General features: G+C 41.1%; 1 protein-coding gene across 3 annotated transcripts; it reads left to right on the forward strand.

The window, feature by feature from the left end:
- The first annotated feature begins 582 nt into the window (after positions 1–582).
- Positions 583–15,039, forward strand: LOC131219559 (fimbrin-5-like). 3 transcript variants are annotated; one of them, XM_058214764.1, is made up of 15 exons: positions 583–739; positions 2,696–3,025; positions 3,423–3,593; positions 3,697–3,935; positions 4,028–4,199; positions 5,937–5,975; positions 6,618–6,686; positions 6,815–6,931; positions 7,736–7,947; positions 9,442–9,597; positions 9,961–10,160; positions 10,589–10,743; positions 12,221–12,317; positions 13,034–13,125; positions 14,304–15,039. In XM_058214764.1, exons 2-15 carry the CDS (start codon positions 2,939–2,941, stop codon positions 14,532–14,534), a joined length of 2,037 nt encoding a protein of 678 aa, XP_058070747.1. In that variant the 5' UTR covers positions 583–739; positions 2,696–2,938; the 3' UTR covers positions 14,535–15,039. The 3 variants fall into 3 exon arrangements, with proteins under 3 accessions (XP_058070747.1, XP_058070748.1, XP_058070749.1); XM_058214765.1 differs by having other exon boundaries at positions 584–739; positions 2,912–3,025; XM_058214766.1 differs by lacking the exon at positions 2,696–3,025 and having other exon boundaries at positions 585–739.
- The last annotated feature ends 1,539 nt before the right edge of the window (positions 15,040–16,578 follow it).

Below are 16,578 nucleotides of genomic sequence, written 5' to 3' on the forward strand. Positions count from 1 at the left end.
AACACAAGAAACGGTGGAGATTGAACGCCTAGATATTCAGTCATCAACTATTTTCCCGTGGTGTGGTCCACTTGATATTTGGATCGGCCTTAATTCTAGGCGTATATTCTAAAATTAGCTCGAAAAATGGATGGACGGTATGGATAAAACAGATACATCATGGTGGGGGCCACAGAACTTTGACAGATACATCATGGTGGGCCCACAGAGCTTCGACACCAGCTAGCTCGCTGGTGTTGGGGTCACTAGCCAAAATGCGTCCTAAAGTAAACAGATAAAATGGATGGACGGGATGGATTAAACACATATATCAAGGTGGGCCCCACAGAGTTGACAATCCGTGTCCTTTTTTGGACAGAACAGGTACGCAATGGGACCCTCTGCTGATGAGCGTCTCAGATCCTCACACGCGTGACGATTGTAAACATGACGCGAATTACACATTTCAATCTCCTCGCGCGACTCTCCCTCTCTCCCTCTCGAGCTCTAGTCTCTGGGCCCCACAGTAGCCTTCGCGGGTCCCAAGGGGAAGAAAAACCGTTTTTTGCTCTCTTTTGCCTTTTCCTTCTCTCACTCTCATTCTCTCGAAATCTGAGGAAAAAAAAAAAAAAACAGAGAAAGAAAAGGAAAAAGATGCAATCATAGAAAGAACAGTTAAAGCGCGAAAAGAGAGAAGAAGAAGAAGAAAGGAGGGCCCCATCAAATCTCATTCAAGAAGAAGCTTTTTATTCTGCAACAGGTTTCTATCTCCTCTCTCTCCCTCTCTCTCCTTCTCTCTCTTCTCTGTCATTTTACTTGCTGAGTTTTGAATCTTTTTAGATTGGTTTTGCATCTCATTGAGAAAGAAATAGTAGAGAAGATGGATTTTAAATATAAAAAAATCATTGCATTTTTTTTTTGGTTTTAACTCAGGAATGAGAAGGATCAAGTGATTTGGAATTGCATTTTCTGAATTGGGTTTTGATCAGGAATGGAAATTTAAAAAAAGATTTGGAATCCAATTTCCTGAATTGAGTTCTTTCCATTATCTCATTTCCTTTTTGTTTTATTGATTTTGCATTTTGGGGAGCAAGAAATACTAGAAAAAATAGTTTTTATAGATAATTTTGATTGCATTTTTGGGTTTTGATTCAAGAATGAGAAAGATCAAGAGATTTGGGATTGCAATTCCTGAATTTGGGTTCCTATGATATCTCATTTGCTTTCTGGGTGTTTTTTTTTTTTTTTTTTTTTAATTTTTTTTATTGCTTTTGTATTTTGCTAAGAATGATACCAGAAAAAATGTTTTTGTATTGTGGTTTTTGGGTTTTGATCAGGAACGGTGAGAAACAATTATTTGGGATCCGATTTCCTTAACTGGGTTCTATCCAATCTCTCATTTTCTTTCTGAGTTTTTATTGATTCTGCATTTTGCTAAGAAAAATACTAGATTTATTTATTATTATTATTTTTATATCAGGAATGGTGAGAAGAAACAATCTGGAATCTTATTTCCTGAATCATGTTCTCTCCAATTTCTCATTTCCTGTCTGTTTTTAGATTGATTTTGCATTTCATTAAGAACAATAGCAGAAGAGCAAACAGATATTTTCAAAGTTCTATTGCATTTTTGGTTTTCATCAGGAATGGAAAGAACAAAAGACTTGGTATAACATTTACTGATTTGGATTGTCTCCAATCTCTCAGTTCATTTCTGGGTTTGATGCTCTTGCATTTCATCAAGAAAAGTAGCATGAAATTTTGAATTTTTTTTCTCCATTTCAGTTCACCTTTTTTTCATTTTTATTAGATTTATGGTTTTTTAGGACAGAGGAAAAAGTATAAGAGATTGCGAATCAATCTCCCTCTCTCCATTCGATTGCTATTTCATTCACCAAGTAGCAGAAGAAAGAGATCTTTTATCTTTTTACCATTTTTTTGTTTTTTTTCTATCAGGGTTGGAAAGAATGAGAGATTCCCCTCCCCATCCTTTATCCGATGCACTTGGTTTGTGGGTGATTGCATGCATCTGCCAGGAATAGTCTCGCCTTAATAAGGGGCAGGGACACGCTGTCATCATTAAAAATAAATAAAAAATGAATGAAAGATTGGCAATCCATACACATGACATTACTCAACTTCATGTTTCCTTAATTGCATTCTATCCAATTTCCCATCTCATTTCTGGGTTTTGGTTGCCTTTGAATTTCACCAAGAAAATAGCATAAAAAGGAGATTTTATTAGATTATTCACATTGTTTATTACGATTGGAAAGAATAATACATTTGGAGATCCATACATGTAAGACTACTCAATTTCATGTTTCCTAAATGGGGAGTCTCTCCAATTTCTCATTTCCTGGGTTTTGGTTGCCTTGAAATTCCTCAAGAAAATGGCAGAAAAATAGATCTTTTGAATTTCTTATTAGAATGTTTGTCTTTTGGATTCAATTGTTTTGTTGCTTTTCTTTACAAAATAGTAAAGGGGGAGATTTTCTTTCCTTTTTTCTTTCAGTTTTTACTAAAAATGGTTTGTTATTGTATTTGGGGAAATCTAACTATACAAGAAGAGTTTGGAGATCCATGCATGTGAGAATCACTCCATGTGCATGTTTCTTGAATTGGGTTCTCTGATTTCATTTCTGGGTTACGATAGTTTTTTTTTTTTTTTTTTTTTTTTTTGAATTTTGGTTTTTTGGTTTTTTTTTTCTTTCAGGAATAAAATGAAGAAGAGGTTGGAGAACCAGGCACATCCAAATCACGCAATTGCATGCTTCCCGAATTGTGTTCTTCCCCATCTCCTGATCTCTTGTCAAGTTCCATTTTGAAATCATGTTGTTGATCTGGGTTTTGGTTATTGAGTTCTGAGTAGGGATACTGTTATTGGTTTGTCTATTGGATTTTTATCGGGTGAATTTTGAGGAGAATATAGTGGAGATCTTCCCTGACGGTGGCAACAATGTCAAGTTTCGTGGGAGTTTTTGTCTCCGATCAATGGCTTCAGAGCCAATTTACTCAGGTTGAGCTTCGCAGCCTTAAATCAAATGTAAGTATTCAACTAGATTCCTATTCATGCCGATTTCTATCACTCAAAGAATGCGAAAAAATAAATAATGAAGGAAAACATTAGCAAATTATCACAATTTGTTAACTGCAGTTAGCATTGTAATTTGTGAATGCAAAATTCTCTTCTTTGTAATGTAAAAAAGAAAAAAGAAAAAAGAAAAAATCCTTAAAAGATTAGATGCCTTTTGTCCAATTAAAGCAGGCACTGTGATCTGGAAAAGCATTATTCCATGCCTTTTTTACTTTCTAGTGTAAAAAAAGAAAAATCATGATCAATTCACCTTTTTCAAATTCAATAATTTCTTGTGATTTAGACGGCTTTGATTTCATGGGTTGAAGCAAATCGCACGTCTCATGAATTTGTGTGCTTTGTTTAGTTTATTTCTATGAGGAGCCAGACGGGTCATGTTACCGTTGGAGATTTACCACCCGTAATGGCGAAACTTAAGGCTCTTAGAGAGAAAATTAGCGAGGAAGAGATCGGAAAGATTTTGGGTGAGTCATATCCAAACACAACCGATGAGGTCGATTTCGAAGCCTTTCTTCGGGTGAGGTCGCATGGCTTTTTTTTTTTTTTCTTTTTTTCTTTTTTTTTATTGGAGATAGTAGAGGATGAGTAGGACATGTGGACTAACTTTTCTGAATGGACAGGCATATTTGAATCTGCAAGCCCGTGCAACTGCCAAAATGGGCGACTCGAAGAACTCATCTGCATTCTTGAAGGCCACTACAACCACCCTTCTGCACACAATCAGCGAATCAGAGAAGGCGTCTTATGTCGCCCATATCAACAGTTACCTTGGAGATGACCCCTTTCTAAACAAATATCTTCCTTTAGATCCAGCTACAAATGATCTTTTCGAACTTGCAAAAGATGGGGTTCTTCTCTGGTACTTGCGGGATCGCATTATACAATATCTTATCGGATTTTGAATGTGGTATTTGAATGTTTGTTTTGTTTTTGCTGGTTTGGCGATTGCAGCAAACTAATCAATGTTGCCGTTCCTGGAACAATCGATGAAAGAGCAATCAACACCAAAAGAATACTCAACCCGTGGGAAAGGAATGAGAACCACACCCTTTGCCTCAACTCCGCAAAGGCTATCGGGTGCACTGTAGTTAACATTGGAACACAGGACTTGGTTGAAGGGAGGGTAAGTAGAACTGATTCCATTGCATCCATTTCGACACATCTTGGATTTTCTGTGCCACATTTTGTTATTGCTTCACAAAGGGAACGTTGGTATCTTTTCCCGACCTGTGCTTTTGAAAATGAACTTAGATTCCGTATTCTTCAATTTCAAGCAAGTTGGTTTGTTCAACCGAGACTTTCGTTGATGTTTTCATTATGGGGTGTGCTCCGTATGACCATAAGCTACAGCAGTATGGTATGGGACAGATGAGGAGTCCACACGATGCACAAATAAAATTCCATGTTCTTCAATTTCAAGCGAGCCAGTGTGTTCAACCAGGACTTTTCATAAAGGTTTTCATTATGTGGCACACTCGAGTAGTACTGGTACCACCATAAGCTAAGTTGGTACCGGACAGATGTGGGGCCCACATCATTCATGAATAAAATCTAGCCCCTACACGTCAGATGCGTCATCTCACTGTACTCCCAGGCTCTAAAATCACTCTGATCTGTTAATCTGGTGGGCACATCACAGGGAACAAGTTGGGCGGGAACATCCACCATTGATTTGGGTGGAGGGCCTACCATGTTGTATATATGAAGTCCAGGACATTCATCACGTTCACCTGGTCGGAATGAAGGGACAAGCCGAAAATCAGGCTGTTTCTGAATTCAGGTGGGCTCCTGTGTAAATCAAGGGCAATCCTCCCCTCTCACATTGTTCCATGTTGTGATCCACTTGAGCGCTGGATCAGGTTGTCATTTGGCACCTGGAGGTAATATGATGTGACACATCTGATGGATGGATAGGATGGCCTTTATCTATCATGTGGGCCCCACATTGGACAAGTACCACTGAAACATGCTCCTTTTATTGCTAAAGGCTTTTATTATCTTTCATTGCGAGTAGTGCTGGTTGGCCACTGAAAGTACCCTTACACTGTTTCGTCAACCTGCTGTTTCTTGCAAGCTTGAGATATCCGCCAGGCTTCAGTAGGGTGAAGCAGTTCATCAATCCACTGCAGCCAGCATTGCCAAACTAGTGTCAAAGACTTCTCGGGATATAAGATACTTGTCCTCTATGACAGGAAGGTTGAACAGTTGCTGTTACTTGAACTTGGTGATGAACTTTAGTGCATGAATGATATGCATGCTGAAGATATTCTCGATTGAGAGCTATAATCCGTTATGAATTCTTTGTACCTTTTTGGAGTGCATAGCCAAGTGGGATAGTTATCAATGAAGATCATTCAATAGAAGGAATTGACCATAGATTGTGCTTGCACCGAAAAATAATCATGATTTGATAATCACAGAGGTACAATTAAGGGCATGCAAAATGGAAGGTAAAATTGAACTTGGTCTTACTGTCCATTTTGTAGGTCCTTATTCGAATGGATGTGATCATCCAATCTAACATTGGGGCCACAATCAATCCACGATGGGCCCATTCCATCTACTGGTCTTTGTTGATCATAGGTTGGCCCACGTGGGCACAATAAGGTACAAGGAATTCATACGGGATCATGACTCTATTGACTAATTCGATGCTCAAGGTTGTAAAGATCTTGTAATTTGAAAAGAAAATATGAAGTGTTTTGGGGTTTTAAGTGACGTCACATGTACTGTTCCTAGTGTTTTGCCCATTGCATTTTTTATGTTTGCATCAAACTTAGTTTTTGCTTTGTCTGGTAATTTTCTCTAGGAGTCATAGCTTTGAATTATTGGAATGAATTTTGTAATTTCTTCTCTGCAGTCTCATTTGTTACTCGGGTTGATTTCTCAAATTATAAAGGTAACCATGTGAACTTTCCTTCTCTGCAATTAGCATATATATTTCTTTAGAATATAGGCGCAAAAACCTATCCTAAGAGGGTTAAGGATCTCATGTCATCAGCAAAAACATTATGGCTCAGATCTGATGAATTTCGGAAAATAGGGCTTCCTAGGGCTTAGTGCATCACTCTGCACGTGTAGGGGTGGAAATGGATTGGTTTGGGCCGGACCTGACTAGGCCCTGGCACAGCTGTAGCCTAGCCCTACCTGACACTAAAGACCCACTGTTTGAGCCCAAAAGAGATGGTTGGCCCAGGCTCAACCCAGTCCAATCCAACCCAAAATTTGATAAAAGCCCTATTTTCCACTTGAATGTTCCTAATCTATCTATTGATCAAGTGGACCACACATGCACAAAGAAATAGACATTTTGGAGGAATGAAACCAACAATCTACATTTAAGATAGATGGAATTGGAATCCTGCACCTCATCAAGCTATACATTTGCCGAGGCTGAGGACCCTGTAATCCTTCTTCAGGTCTTTTTATTTGAATTGAAGTAGGTGCTCCCTTCTATTCGAAAGTTATACTTCCAGAAAATCTTTATACTCCACCGTTGCATTTATGTATTGTGATACATCAGCTGCCTTCTTAATACCAGATACAACTGTTAGCGGATCTTAACTTAAAGAAGACACCTCAACTGGTTGAGTTGGTTGATAACAGCCAGGTCAAGATACGTTGATCGACTCTGGCTCCTCTTTTATTTATTTTTTTCTTCTTCTTCTTTTTCGTCGTAGTTTTGATGGGTAGGATTTTTTTTTTGGTTTTGGTCATGCACTGGTGTTGAATTCACAGGAGGTGGAGGAGCTCTTGGTTTTGTCTCCAGAAAAGATCTTGCTACGTTGGATGAATTTCCATCTCCAGAAAGCAGGCTACAAGAAAACCGTCACAAATTTTACTTCTGATGTGAAGGTAAGACTTTTCTATTGAGTGGCCCTAAACCAGGTCCAGCCACGCCCATTTACATTCATCATGGTTCGTGCTCGGATAGAATTTTAGTCCTGCGGACCAAGGCCTGGGCCTAATTTTAGGCCCCAAAAATAAATGGGCTGGTCTCATGCTTACGTAATCGTGGGCTGAAACCAGTCCATCAACATCCCTGGAAGGTGTCTTGATAATCGATCTTTCCACTTGAGAGATTGGGGTTTTGCCCATCAAATACAGCACTCATTTTTTGTTGTCATTTTTGCATTTCTATCTTTGTCATAGTTCAAAAACCCAAAAACTCCGCTCAGCTCGATGTCCCGCTGGGTTGGGTTGACTCAGATACTCAACCTGACTATTCAAGTATTAAGTTAATAAGAATAAGTACTGATAGCTATCTAATACTTGTGAATATAAAAAATGACAAAATGGTGATGGATGGAACACATGGCTTGTTGGCAAAGTTGGTTGACTCTCTAATAGAGATCAGGGGTTCAAATTTCACACATACATTGTAAAGCAACCATCCAGGCTAGTGACTTGGGTTGAGTAGTGCTGAGTCACGCATCGAGTACACCAAGTCAATGAACTGCTTGATGAGTCCGGGGAAGTCTTGACCAAGCTGAAGTCACCAGCAAGTTTCACCGTGACTCAGATTGAAATTGATCTGAGTTGACTAGGCTGAGTTTTGAGTCGAGTCACCAAGTTTTAGAACTTGTCTTCCTTCTCATCAGGAGAAGCATTTATCTATAGGTAGCTTCCTATATTTCTCATGACCTCATGCATTTTCAGGACGGAGAGGCTTACGCTTACCTGCTCAATGTTCTCGCGCCAGAACATTGTAGCCCAGCTACACTGGACACTAAGGATCCTACTCAAAGGGCGAACATGATACTCGAACATGCAGAGAGAATGGATTGCAAAAGATACATTACTCCAAAAGACATCGTTGAAGGCTCGGCAAATCTGAATCTGGCATTTGTTGCGCACATATTCCATCATAGGTAAGGATGCTCTTTTCTTTTTCCATTTGCTTCTTCAACAACATTTTTTCTACCTCCCCTTTCTGGCCCATTCATTAGGTGGGCCCCACCATGATGCTTCCAGATGATGTAACAATTTTTAGGAGTCATTTGGATGTGTGGATGTTTCCACGGATGTTGGGTTCTAAGAAAGGGAGTTCCATGGATAGAGAAATCCTTGCATTTATTAAAGAATTGATCTTCTCTTACTTTAGGCCTTACTTGTGGAACTCGAGTCGTAAGTGACAAGTTCCATGGGACATCCAAATACTAGAGCACTCAGGTCCAATCAAACTCAAATTTGTGAGTGGAAAGCCCCACACATCCAAAGACGATCCCTTTTTGTGTTGTTCCCCACCAGACTTTTGGATTGAGCTGATTTTCAGGTCCTTTGGATAACCTGAGGGGATGAATCCAATGGACGGGTTGGATGTGATATATACACCACGTGGGCCCCAATTATTCCCACTACAACCAGAGCAAGCCTTTAATGCATGCTTTTAACAGTGTTAACTGCTGTAATATAGCATATGTGAATTATTTTCTTGACAAAACTACGATCAATCTTGTAATATCTCTTTGGGTTTTGACTCTATCATTATCTATGTTTCTTTAACACATGGTCATGGGCTGTCATGCCTGACTCTTGGTTTTATAGAAAAAGCTTCAGAAAATGACGTCTAACAAGATGCGAGCTACACTTGTATACTGTGCATTGATGGGAGGCCCTTGCATGTGACGACTTACCCTTCTGTCTGTCGAAAAGGCATTACGTGAATGATTGCATCATTTAGTTTGGTTGGCACTCACAAAACAAGCTTCTCACTTTGCCGAGGGGTTCAAATGATTTCTCCACAGTAATTTCAATTATTTTTGAAGTCCCTTTTATGATGTCATTAGAGCAACCATAGTTCCTATTTGGATTGGTGGATCCTCTTTTTTACCGTGGTACAGAAATCATTTTTCCTAAATCGTGAGTCTGCCAAAAAAAAAACAGCCGTGAAAATCAATTTCCATTTCCATGGTCTTCCTCAAAAAATGGTGAATTCCATTTCCTCAAAAAACAAAAATAAAAATAATGGAGATTTCCACCTTTTCTAAGAGAGGGCTCTAACTTTTTTACCATTGACCTATCCACACTTCCATGGAAATCACAAATGTGAAAACAAACAGGTTATCTAGGATTCTTTTCCAGAGATTTCTATTTCCACAAATTTCCTTGGATGGAACATGTTTTCGCTTCCAAATCTACTTTTTGGACTCCACCCATCCAAGCTGGCCCTTAGATTAAAGGGTGTTCCAAATTACGGACCTTTTTGGTGGCTTCAGTTATGCAAATTCGCCTGGGAAAATTGCGACTGTTTGTCAGCAGTGGTACTTTGGTTCTTTCCATGCTCTTTGTTAATTTCATGGTATGACCCTTGTGTTTGGAAAGTGTGAATGTTTACGTTTGGCATTTGATCTGTTCGTTTGCAGGAATGGTCTGTCAGCCGACTCCAGCAAGATGTCCTTCGCTGAGATGATGACAGATGATGTGCAAGTGTCTAGAGAAGAGAGAGCCTTCCGATTATGGATCAACAGTCTCGGAGTCTCTACATATGTCAATAACGTGTTTGAGGATGTGAGGAACGGGTGAGCTAGAAACTGTCATGCATCAATGGTCTGGCTCCATTAGTGGAGGAATTATCTGATAGTCGACCAAGGATATGTATAGTATCCTCAGACCATTGATTTGTTCAAGCAGGGCCCGTGATTGGGTGATCCAGGCCATTGATGAGATGGACCCACAGTGGGATGGACCATGGCTAGCTAATCTAAAACCAAAGTTTAGAAGGCTCGCGAAGATTTTTTTTTAGCACAGTTATCCGTGTTTGGATCCCGCGGATCAACAGTCTGGTCTCTAAACCATGGGCCCCACTTGTAGAAGGCGAGATATCCTGAAGACCATATAATTCCTAATTTTACTGGTACAGCTAAATGGTGTGTTCTGTGCAGATGGGTCCTTTTGGAAGTGCTCGACAAAGCATCTCCCGGGTCAGTTAAGTGGAAACAGGCAACAAAGCCTCCCATTAAGATGCCATTTAGGAAAGTAGAAAATTGCAACCAGGTTATAAGGATTGGAAAAGAACTGAATTTCTCCCTTGTTAATGTGGCTGGGAATGATATCGTACAAGGAAATAAGAAGCTCATACTCGGTAACTCTTCACCCTTTCCAAGTCAAGTGTCGCTACCTTGCAGATTGGCATATAACAATGCTTGTTTCATATGTGCTGGTGGGCTCCTGGCAGATGCCAGGCATGTTGCAAAAAACACTTGTATCTTACAATCATACCCATCTGATCAGAATGAAAAATGGATGGTCAAATGTTCATATGAAAAAAAAAAAAGCTCTCCAATTGATGGCTGGGGTTGCTTAAGGAGATTTTCAGGCCGTTACTCTTCAACAGTGGGTCCCACTAGAAGAGCAATCTGGGTTTGCTGAAAGGTTGGCCCCGCCTGCACGGAATGTTGGGAACCGAGCAAAAATGTCCCATAGCTCTTACCAAGCATTGTGCACTATTTCATTGCTGTGCAGGATTATTCATTCTTTTGAACTGCATTTGATATTTTGGCTATTGTTCAGCATTTCTATGGCAGCTAATGAGGTTCAATATACTTCAACTCCTGAAAAATTTGAGCTCGTCTCATGGAAAAGAGATGACAGACACTGACATCCAAAATTGGGCGAATACCAAAGTGAGGAGTGCAGGAAGAAAAACTCAAATGGAAAGTTTCAAGGTGAGAGACCATCTTTGTTTTATTACCTGAAAATTGCTTTATCATGAGAGGGATTGTATCATCTGGGAGTGCAACTCAGGTGGGTTTGGGTTTGGTTGTGAGTCAACCTAAGCCCGTCCCGACCTTAGGAGGACCCAGCCCACAACCCGACCCGACCTAACTTCCAACCTGAATTCCTCTATACTCGTTCCAACCTGACCCAATTGCATGTAATTGTTCCCAACCTAACCTAACCCGACCCAAATTTGCTCAACCTGAACCCGACCCAAATTTGCTCAACCCAAACCCGACCTGATGATCTTGACAACCTGAGGGTCAATCAACCCGAACCCAAGTTGCAGCCCTAGTATCATCCTCAAGTTGAGGGCATGTGGTGCGAATTCATCTTGGGAAAGAACAACATCCCCACATCCAAATGTGTTCACGAACCAAGCATCGCAACAAATTTGAGCCTTCTATTCACCGCTTCTGTCTGATGCGGGGCCCACGTGTGATCTATTGCGTGTTAGTGCGCTTGATTGCATCAACATGTATGGTGACATCAGGCACTGAGATCATTAAGCTATCAGCCTGAGTTGTCTAGACCGGTGCCCAGGGACGCTAAGGGGTGTTTGGATCGTAAGCTACTTATGCGTCAAGTAGCCTATCTAGGTTTCTACTTATTCAACAGATAAGCATGTTGGGTAAACAACAAACTTATCAGCCAAAAAGTAGAAAAGTATGTTTGGTTTCCAACATCACATTAGTACTTATATCTCAAGTTTGTTCACTCCACCCTTGATATCCACCGTCCATCATGTGGGCCCAACCTTTGATGTGGACTGTTCATTATGTTGGACCCACCTTGGCCCTGTCTTCAATGTGACTATCCATCGTGTGCGGCCTACCTTCGATGTGGGCTATCCATAATACGGGACCCACCTTGGATGTGGGTTGTGCATCATGTGGGCACACCTTTAATGTGGACTGTCCATCAAGTGGGGCCCACCTTGGATGTGGGCCATTCATCTTTAGGGGCAAACCTTTGATGTCAATTGTCCTCATGTGGGGTCTACCTTGATATGGTCCGTCTATCATGTGGGGCCCACCATCAATGTTATTGTCCATCATGTGGGGCCCACCATTAATATCCACTGCACAGCATGTGGAGCCACCTTTGATGTGGACCGCCCATCATGTGGGGCCTCCTTTGATATGGACCATCCATCAAATAGAGAAAGAATTAGAAAAGTTAAAAAGGTTGAAAAGCAAAAAATAAAAACTCATGGGGATAAGTAACTTTCATCACATAAATTACTTTTATAGTGGTGCTTACCAAACTAACGTTAAAAAAGTTACTTATTAACTTAGATAAGTTTAAAAAGTTACTTATTGGGTGGTATCCAAATGGGCCTGCTTAATGTCCCCAGCCCAACGATCATATAATCCCCATTATTGTTATGATGCTTATGAGATATATGCAATTTCTTTTCCTCAGGATAAGAACCTATCCAACGGGATATTTTTCCTCGAGCTTCTTAGTGTTGTAGAGCCGAGGGTTGTCAACTGGAACCTTGTTACCAAGGGTGAAACCGGTACGTCTTCTCATCATCTGTTATTATCAGTTTTCTTCCTCATGCAAATTGGATATTTTTGTACCTTTAGCTTTAGAAATGAGGTGCTCTCCAGTGGGGAGATGTGAGGCCCACGTGATGTATGCAGGACATCAGATGCATGAGCTCATGCTAGCTCCATATGTCAAAATCAGCCCAATCCAATACTCAGGTTGTCCACTGCACAGCGAACATGATGGGAGGGACTTCCCACCCTTGACTTGCACCAGGGCCCACCTGATTTGCACAACAGCCTGATTTTTGAGCCTGAACCTTCATCCGGGCCAGATGAAGGTTATGAATGACCTGGATTGCAGATAAACTACACAGTGGGTCCTCTATTCAAATCAACAGTAGGCATCGGCTCTCAACTTGTTTGCCATGGTGTGGCCTGCCTGAGTTTTTTTATTGTGCTGAGAGTTGTTACACAGGGTAACCTGAGGTCACACATCTGACGGATGGGTTGGATGTCATAAATACATCACTTGGACCCTACTTCTGTCCGGGACATTCCACTGTTAGCTTGTGGTGGTACCGGTACCACATGAGCAGACCCCATTAGAAATATGGCGGCTACTTGTGAGAGTAGGATTCTGAATCCTTGTCTGTGCAAAATACAAGTGATTCATCATCTGGCGGACCCCATTGTATCTGTGGCATGGCCCAAAATGTCAGTATTTATCTTTGTCGCAATGCAGATGATGAAAAGAAGCTGAATGCTACATACATAATAAGTGTTGCTCGGAAGCTCGGGTGTTCCATTTTCTTGTTGCCTGAGGACATCATGGAGGTAATGGTTCCCATCTGATTATCTTTTCTTTTCTTTTCTTTATTTCTTTCTTTCTTTTTTCCTGGACCACGTGGAAATAGTGCCCCAGTAACCAACAGGTGTTTTTGGATGATTCTCTATGATTTTCCAACATTTTGGTTCCCCAGACCAAATCCCGAGCATCCATAAACTATACATTTTCTTCTGAGCAGGACCCTCCAAGACCCCTTCTTTCCCCGAAAACAAAACAAATGAAATCAATTCGGGCCATTTGTGTGAATATCAAGCTCTCTTGCCCAGCTTGTGGAATCTTTAGAATGAAAGAAATGGGTCTTTTAAGAAAGGTTTTTTTTTTTCCCAGAAGTTGCAAGCATTTCTGGTCATTTTCTTGGAAAGCGCACAAATGCATGCATATCTAGTGCCATTTGTCGGCACCAACTTTGATTATTAAATAACATTTTATTCAGGAAGCGCAGAATCGTCATTCCAGAGCCTGCTTAATGGGAAGAGTCTGTTATATTCTCCAAGTTTTCAAGTATTGTCCAAAACCGGTACATTCAGCCCGATACGAAACCAGTTTTGTCCATATATGATATGGCTGTATCGGCCTGATATGGTGTAATACAACTGAATTTTGGTGGCAATCCATACATTACCACCAAACCAATTTTCAAATCTTGAGTGGTTCCCACATCATTAGGAACCATCCTGGACCGGAATCCAGAAGGATTTCATACAAAAAGGCCATTAATGGGTCAACTCGAAGACTCGACTCAATATTTAATTATTAAATTAATATGATTATTTGAATCTCACTCTTTGCACTTTTCTTTTTCATTATTATGAAAAGCAATCACTCTTGGAGTGACTCAGTTTCAAGTTGTGTTGATACAACGGAGTCACGAGCTGACTTGGCGAGTCAGGCTGAGTCTCGACCAAGTTGAGCTCACCAGCGAGTATCACGGTGAGACTCGGCTTGCAATCTTGCCAATTCAAGTTGAGTCGGCCGAGTTTTGAGTTGAGTCACTAAGATATATGCTCATGGAAACTGCCACTGATTCTTCCAGTTTCTTGAATGAGGTTATTTATTGCAGTTTTTAGATGGGTGGTCTTTGATCAGTACATTAGAGTGTCCTTCCCTGGCCAATTTCTTCCAAGGATTTATTAAAAAACATTGGCATTCATGCTGTCATTGGCAGGTAAACCAGAAGATGATCCTCACTCTAACGGCCAGCATCATGTATTGGAAACTTCAGCAACCAGTGGAAGAGTCAGAGTCATCAGCCGAAGCAACCGCATCACTTCCAATTGAACCCTCTGTGGACGGCGAAGATGGAAGCATTGCGGATGATGTTTCGAACCTGACCCTTAATAAGGCTGCTTCAGACGCCTCTTCACAGGTCGAAAATGGGGATGCTTCTGTTGAGTAATGACTGTGAATAATCCCCCCTTCTTTTCCCTTCTTCCATTTCATAGTATAGAAAGATAGGTTTGCTATTTCTACGGACACCTGCTGCATCAAAGCCACATATTGAGCGGGCCCTGTGTTGCACATGCTGTTGCCGAAAATCCAGTCAGTCCATTTATTAGGTGGCCATTAAATGTATTTTGAACACAACCATCCATTCTCTCTGTACATGCATTGGCCACATGATGATTGGGCCACACTGATTTTTGGGTCCGGGCATTGCACAGCTTGGATGTGGCACACATGCCACGCTAGCATGTGAAGTGGGCTACATTGAGGTTGGCATGCAGGATTAGCGAGTGTTAGAAAAGGATAGAAAATGGCAGCAAAAGCAATCGACAGTCCGGCAGTTGCAGTTTTATCGCTGTTAAGCAAGGAGCTATGGCGGGCAACGGCTGTGATCATCTTAAAAATGCTCATCTCCAAATGAGAAATCTTGTAATCCATCAAACTTTTCATTTGAGAAGATGTAGGTACTTGGGCTCTTCTTTCTGTAGAGATGTATTCTGTCTGATAATTCATTTGCTTCGATGATGTTGAACAATGCATGGAAAAGGGGCCCACCCTTTCTTGGTTACCTCTGCACAATTGCGCAGCAATCCAGACTATCGAAATTGCTGACCTGATTGTGGATGGAGCGTAATTTGAAAATCACAAGGAGCAGATGATGGTAACCATGCATTTTTTTCCCCCTTTCGAATTTGGACTGCTCACTATTATACTTTTAACCATCCATTTGATAGCCAGCAATTGGATGGTTAGGATTGGTCGATCAGTGTGGTTTTGAGATGTAGAGCGCTAAATGGGCTGGGCTGAGCCCAAGCTGCGACTTGGGGGGGGTAAATCCATTAGTGTTGTAACCATTTCGCTGAGCAGTGTTCTATCATGCTATTTTATCACAGGACTTCAGTGGCCTGGCCCACTTTTTGTTTTTGTGGGCCAGCTCCTGTTGGAAGGGAAAATCTGGATTTGCCCGGCCTAGGCCAACTAAAATTGCCATATTCAATAGGGCGAGTCAAGAGAGCCGGCCCCACCAGGCCCAGCTAGTGGACGGTCCCGTTGGTTGTGGATCTGCAATCATCCAAATTACATAATCATCTTCGCCATAGCAGGATCCTCCAACTCCATGCCCTGGACGTATGGTTAGGTTTTCAGTTCTGGTGAGTGGGGCCCATAGTTCTTCAATCCAGACCAGGGTCCATATCCTGGAACGTTTATCAGTTGAATGCAGAATGTTGTAGCATCTCTTCTTCTCTAGCTGCCTCTGTAGGCCACGAATTGAATGGTTGGGATTGCCCTACCCTGGAGATTTTAAGGGTGTGATGCCCGTGGTCGATCCATGGTGGAATGCAACAAACCAATGGTCTGAATTTACTAAACCATGGGCCCCACTTGTCCGGAATGAAAACCCAGGTATAGAGTGCATAATCCTCGGTTCAAGGATCACACAAATGCAAGCTTAGGGGCCCAACCTTTCCTACAATAATAATTAACAGGATTAATTAAGACTTCCACTCACTGTTTTACTTTTTAGACATCCATTTGACGGCCATTGATTGGATGGTTGGGATCTCATGATCAGCATGATTTTAGACACATGGGAGGAAAGGGGTCCAATTAATTAAGCACATGCTGCCTACTCAGATTTTATTACTCATGCGTGCACGGAAAATAAAAAAGGTCATGTTTGGAAGCCCAAGCAGAGATTGAATTGCTAATGTTCAGTTTAATGAAAGGGCAAGATTCCTTTGCTAGTTTTGCACATTTTAGAAAAGGGTGGTTACTCTTCGACTGTCCACCTGGCATAGTTGTCATCCGTCAATCCAAACTATCCAAACCACTGACCATCCTGTGAATGGAGCATAAGTTAATAATTTCAAAGGAGATATTATTAACAATCCGTTCTTTTTTTTTTTTGTTAGTCTGATAGCTAATGTGGATGGTTAAGATTGCTTGATCAGTGCAATTCTAGATAAATGCTTTATCAACAATGGAACCCATAATTG

The sequence above is a fragment of the Magnolia sinica genome, chromosome 11 (genome assembly GCF_029962835.1).
Source record: "Magnolia sinica isolate HGM2019 chromosome 11, MsV1, whole genome shotgun sequence".
Classification (NCBI taxonomy): domain Eukaryota; kingdom Viridiplantae; phylum Streptophyta; class Magnoliopsida; order Magnoliales; family Magnoliaceae; genus Magnolia; species Magnolia sinica.

Bases quoted from the DNA above. Each gene is read 5' to 3' on its own strand.
- LOC131219559 (XM_058214764.1), top strand. From the start codon at position 2,939: ATGTCAAGTTTCGTGGGAGTTTTTGTCTCCGATCAATGGCTTCAGAGC. The intron at 4,200-5,936 runs GTAAGTAGAACT...TCTTCTCTGCAG, and splicing joins AGGACTTGGTTGAAGGGAGG to TCTCATTTGTTACTCGGGTT. The intron at 13,126-14,303 runs GTAATGGTTCCC...TGTCATTGGCAG, and splicing joins TGCCTGAGGACATCATGGAG to GTAAACCAGAAGATGATCCT.